The sequence below is a fragment of the Eurytemora carolleeae genome, unplaced genomic scaffold, assembly GCF_000591075.1.
Source record: "Eurytemora carolleeae unplaced genomic scaffold, Eaff_2.0 scaffold183, whole genome shotgun sequence".
NCBI classification, from domain to species: domain Eukaryota; kingdom Metazoa; phylum Arthropoda; class Copepoda; order Calanoida; family Temoridae; genus Eurytemora; species Eurytemora carolleeae.
In genome coordinates, this window is record NW_019396403.1 from 51,379 (window position 1) to 56,957 (window position 5,579).

At 34.0% G+C, this 5,579-nt stretch overlaps 1 protein-coding gene across 1 annotated transcript; it reads right to left on the bottom strand.

Annotated features, from left to right (window-relative positions):
- Positions 1 to 1,661: 1,661 nt before the first annotated feature.
- On the bottom strand, positions 1,662 to 5,579 carry LOC111702548 (probable nuclear hormone receptor HR38). The gene is made up of 2 exons (XM_023474278.1): positions 4,733 to 5,579; positions 1,662 to 3,436 (listed from the first exon to the last, which is right to left on the bottom strand). The coding sequence occupies exons 1-2, from the start codon at positions 4,947 to 4,949 to the stop codon at positions 3,180 to 3,182; spliced, it is 474 nt and encodes a 157-aa protein (XP_023330046.1). The 5' UTR covers positions 4,950 to 5,579; the 3' UTR covers positions 1,662 to 3,179.

Genomic DNA, 5,579 nt, shown 5'->3' on the forward strand with positions numbered 1-5,579 from the left:
GCTTTTGATTTCTTTTTGTTGTCAGGCTAATGCTTATAACTCGGGAACCCAGCTTTGTCTAGAGTTTTCCCTATACTCTAGTATTCAGAGTCCATTAGCGCCTGATCCAATGAGGGTTCAGCCATGTGTTTGGTGTCTATTCTGAACCAATAGAAATTGCATGGCGGTAACGTCTATCTTTCTATCCAGCTCATTATCCAATTAGAGATAAATCATTATATCGACGCTATAACAGAAAATGGAAATATTTACTTCTACTAAAACTATAGTGCCTATAAAAGTCAACCCCATAGACTTATAATTTTTAAACCAAGCGAAGAACATTCCCGAGGTTCTACCGAGCTCCCCAATCACAATTTGAGACAAAACAGTCTTCTCTGGAGCCATGGAAGGTTCTTCAACAAAGAAATTCATTCTTTGCTCCTATAGATTATTTTGTCAAAGAGAATTCATAGTTTGAAATATCAACGGTTTACGACTTTGGGTCACAAAGGATTAAAAACTCGGAGTCTGTGGCAAAGACTCAATTGCTTTTTCTTGTATTAGAGTTTTCCTCAAATATAAATTATATTTTGCTACCTAAATTTATACTTAAACTATTGGATGCTCTTTAAAACATTAAACCCTATCCCAAATGCCGGAAGATCTCAAATAAAGATACCTTATGCTTAATTTTAGATAAAGATTCCTATACCAATAGGTTATTAGCACGCTTTGCACCCGTTTTCTATTTTATAACTTGTAATTTTTGTTTCCAATCTTTCAGCAATTTCTCTTCGATGAAACAATGATACAAATTATTGCTGATTTACAATTTTTTTCTCGTGGATTTTCAAAATTTTATGAAAATTAAACATATGTTAAGCGTCAACTTTTTTGCTATTCTATTCGGTTCAGCCGTTTTGACATTTATTGGATACAAACAAACAAAGACCAAGACAGACAAGTAAAGTATAAAGATAGATGCCATTTTTCCTCAAACATTCTTTCACTGAAAAAATAGCAGATTTTTTATTGCACATAGTTGAATTATCATAAATTTTTTAAAGAGAAATGGAGTCTTTGCCATAAACTCAAATTTACTCAAATCCTTATATATTTGAAACCTGATGGTGTTAAGCTTTGATATTTCAAACTTGGATTATTTAATCTTTTAGAACTCATAATTTTAAATATCAAAGCTTTATGAAAGTCGGTTACAAAGATATAGGAAATAGAAATTAGAAAATCAGAGTTTGTGACAAAAACTCAATTCTTTTATCCGGAGGCAAAAAAATCTAGATTTATAAATATAAATATCTCCTCATTTTTGTGTTCAAAAACTTAAATTTTTTTCAGTTTTTTTAGTTTTTATCATTCCTTTGTATATTCTTTATACATTTACCTCTTATTTATTTCTTCTTTTTAATTTCCCCATTTTGCTCATCTTTCTAATTTTTATACAAAAAATCTAATAAGTTGTCTATTTTCCTATTTGTTCCACAATCCCTTTCTAATTTATACAAAAATCTAATAAGTTGTCTATTTTCCTATTTGTTCCACAATCCCTTTTTTTCAATTATTAGTAAAGCCATAACAAATAACATTTGGTAAAATTATAACTTTTTTAAATTATAAATGAAATTATTATAAAGTTGTTTTATTTCTACATAATCAAATAATCTAATTGTTTATATTTATTATCAGAAAAACTAAAGATAAGTGTGTACAGTGTAAACCTTACTACTGTACAGTTACGCTGTACATGTAGAGAGTGCTTCACGAGTTTCAGTGCACAGAATATTTAGGTTCTCAGCATATATTTCAAGTTACAAGATTTCCTCTGTAAAAAAATTGCCGTTTTCTGAATTTTGTTTGCTGTAGGGTATTATTAAAGCTATTGTACAATCTACATGGTTATCAGGTAAAAAAGAAAAACTTTCAATTCTAAATCTTTTGGTTGTCAATTATTTATAATTTTTTGCTCGTTCTAATATGTAGGCTAGACAAAATTATTTTAGAAACAAAAATTAAGACGAAAATTTCGTTTTATGACTATATCTCAAAAAACCTTAAAGTTTGTTTGTAGTACATATTACGACTAAAGTAAAATACCTAAATGAAATTTGTGTTTGCTAAACAGAGAATAGGATCTGGGTAACAATATAGAAATTTGATAAAATCAGTAATTTGAGCCATCTCAGCGCAGTTATGCAAATTTCTTTTTACATAAAGAGGAGTGTCTTCGTAATTCCATGTGATTCCCTAGTTTTCAAATGATATACATTGAGTGATTAATCTCAAATAAAGTACTGAACTATTTTTAAGTTCCTGGAGAGCCCGGGCTTTGTCCCGGTTATTATTATTTTAAATGTCATAGTTACTCCGCCGTTTGCGCAAGTGGTATTAAATTATGACTTTGAATTTTGCCCGTGGAATTTCAAAAAAAAAAGTTAGCCTATGCCACATTCTTATATCGACATAACCTTATATCGACATAACCCAATCCCATGATTGCCCTTTTATTATTTATAACTGTCACATGAAATTACGAACACAATCTATTTAACAATTAAATTTAACTATTTGAGCTACAGCTGACTTTTTTCATTAATTATATTTTAGATTTAATTTGTAAAGTAAGCTCAGACATTTCTCTAATTAGATTTTTGTATTTCTTTGGAAAATATTTGACAGAGCCAACTGCCCGGCTTGATTGACCGAGCTGACTTCCCGGCTTGATTGACCGGGCTGACTACCTGGCTTGATTGAACAGGCTGACTACCCGGCTTGATTGACCGGGCTGACTACCCCGCATGATTGCCCACTAATCAGGCTCAAAGCCCGGCTTGTTTGTATATCACCGATTTGACTAGGTTGGTTTGCGTGTTCACGCATATTCGGCCACAATGCCGCTGTACATTTTAGGATTTGGAATCACCAGGTTAAAGTTTTTAAATCATGTAATTCTTTTTTTTAAAGCAAAATGGAGGCTAATTTCTACTACAACGGACAACGGACAGATATACTGGGTAAAGTGCAATCATCTGATATAATCGGTTTTTGCCTCCAATGCCGAATAATTAAATCCATTTCTAGACATCTAATGAAAACTCGTAAATATGGCGATTCAGAGATATGTCCAGCATGTTTAAGAAACTTTGAACATTTAGTCTTGAGTTTGGTACACCATTGGTTCATTAGAAGGGAATACTGGAGGCAAACATTCTTTCTATTTGAGGAGGAGCAGGAACTAAACCTTCTAGCTTCAGGTAAAATATCCGCTGTAGCGCCTGAACACTTAGGGAGCGGAGCTGCGGAAGACGATCTAGAATTCTGCTCAAATATTGCGGCTTTCTTTGCGCTTCAGGGTGGAAGGTCACGTGGTCTCGCAGCGTGTTGATAAGTTTGGCTTTTAGATTTTCTGCTTTCTTTGGTTCAGTCAGACCGTGGCGTTCTGAAATACAAAATTTTCAATTATTTGATCGGAGTTCAAAGAATGATAATTGTTAATGGCATTGAATGATTGAAAGCATTAACAGCAATTCCTTTTAATCCAGGTAAATTGGAAATTGGAATGAGAAAAACACACAAAATCACAAAAAAGTATATTTTCCTAAATCCAACAATTGTCTTTTATTAATTACGAAATCTTTTATTCCAGTAATTTTGTTTTAATTTCTTTAAAACATAACCTTTTCTTTCATATTATGTTTTATTTTAATAATTTTAATCCTGTTTTGTTTTAATATTATGTTTTCATTTGGAGTAATTATATGAAGAAGAGTAAGAGAGTTTGTGATTGCATTTGTTAATTGAACTTTTTTACATGGACTAAATACTAACAGTTGGGGAACTCTAACACTTTCTCGTCCTTGAAACCGAGCATTAGGGGGAAATGGGTGGTTTCTGCCTTGTTATAGAAACCGAGCATTAGGGTTAATGCTTGGTTACTGCCTCATAGAAACCGAGCATTAGGCGTAATCTTTTCATTGGAGATCCCATATTGTCGTTGGTGACCCCAAAATTATAATTGGAGACCCCCAGATTTTCATTAAAGATCCCCAAGATTTTCGCTGGAGACCTCCAAGATTTTCATTGGAGACCCTCAAATTCACATTGGAAAATTCTCAAAATTTTTGTCTTAAACCCCCAATTTTCATTGGAGACCTTCAGATTTTCATTAAAGTCTCCAAATGTTTTCAATGTAGACCCAAACTTATCGTCGGAGGCCCCAATATTTTCATTTGGAATCCCATACTTTTCGTTTTAAATCACCTTTTTTATTGGAGAAACAAAAATTTTTATTGGAGAACTCGTAAGTCCACAGTTTTTGTTTTTAACCCCCAATTTGGGGTCTCCAATGAAAATCTTAGGGTTTCCCTAAAAATTCTGGGGTTCTCCAAAGAAAATCTGGGGGTCTGAAACGAAAATCTGGGGTCTCAATGTAAAGCTGCATGGGGGCCTCCTAAGATCATCTGGGAGTCTATTTCGAAAATCTGGGGTCTCCAATTAAAAACTGGAAGTTTCCAACGAAAATTTGGGGTCTCCAACATAAATCCGGTGTCTCCAAGTCCAATGAAAAGATTGGGGTTTCCAATAAAACTATGGAGGTATCCAATGAAAATCTTGGAGGCTTCAATTGAAATCTGGGGGTCTTTAACGTTCACCCGTTTGCTTTCAAAATTATCGGGATACAATTTTCCTGTTATTTTGTATAGACATCAATTTACATAATAAAATTAGTTCTTACCATATACTAGGGAGAGAGCTGCTAGACAAGAGAAGGCTGACACATCTAATTCTATCTGATGTAAGTTTCGTGAGAGCTCTAGGATACCATTAAACCAATCTCCGAAACTAGATCGAACCTGGTTCTTATGCAGTACAATACCGTTACAGAAAACTAGCTTTGGGTCATCTCCGTGTATTCTAAACAATATTAGAGTTAGTTTTAGAGACATTAGCATGCTATCCCTGGACCCTGAGTAAAGGAACTATATATCCAGTATACCCCTAGACCTTGAGTAGAGGAACTATATATCCAGTATATCCCTGAGTAAAGGAACTGTATATCCAGTATATCCCTGAGTAAAGGAACTGTATATCCAGTATACCCCTAGACCTGAGTAAAGGAACTGTATATCCAGTATATCCCTGAGTAAAGGAACTGTATATTCAGTATATCCCTAGACCCTGAGTAAAGGAATTGTATATCCAGTATATCCCTGGACCCTGAGTAAAGGAACTATATATCCAGTATATCCCTGAGTAAAGGAACTATATATCCAGTATATACCTGGACCCTAAGTAGAGGAACAATATATCCAGTATATCCCTAGACCTAAGTAGAGGAACTATATATCCAGTATACCCCTGGACCCTGAGTAGAGGAACTATACATCCAGTATATCCCTGGACCCTGAGTAAATGAACTATATAACCAGTATATCCCTGGACCCTAAGTAGAGGAACAATATATCCAGTATATCCCTAGACCTAAGTAGAGGAACTATATATCCAGTATACCCCTAGACCTAAGTAGAGGAACTATATATCCAGTATATCCCTGGACCCTGAGTAGAGGAACGAACTATATA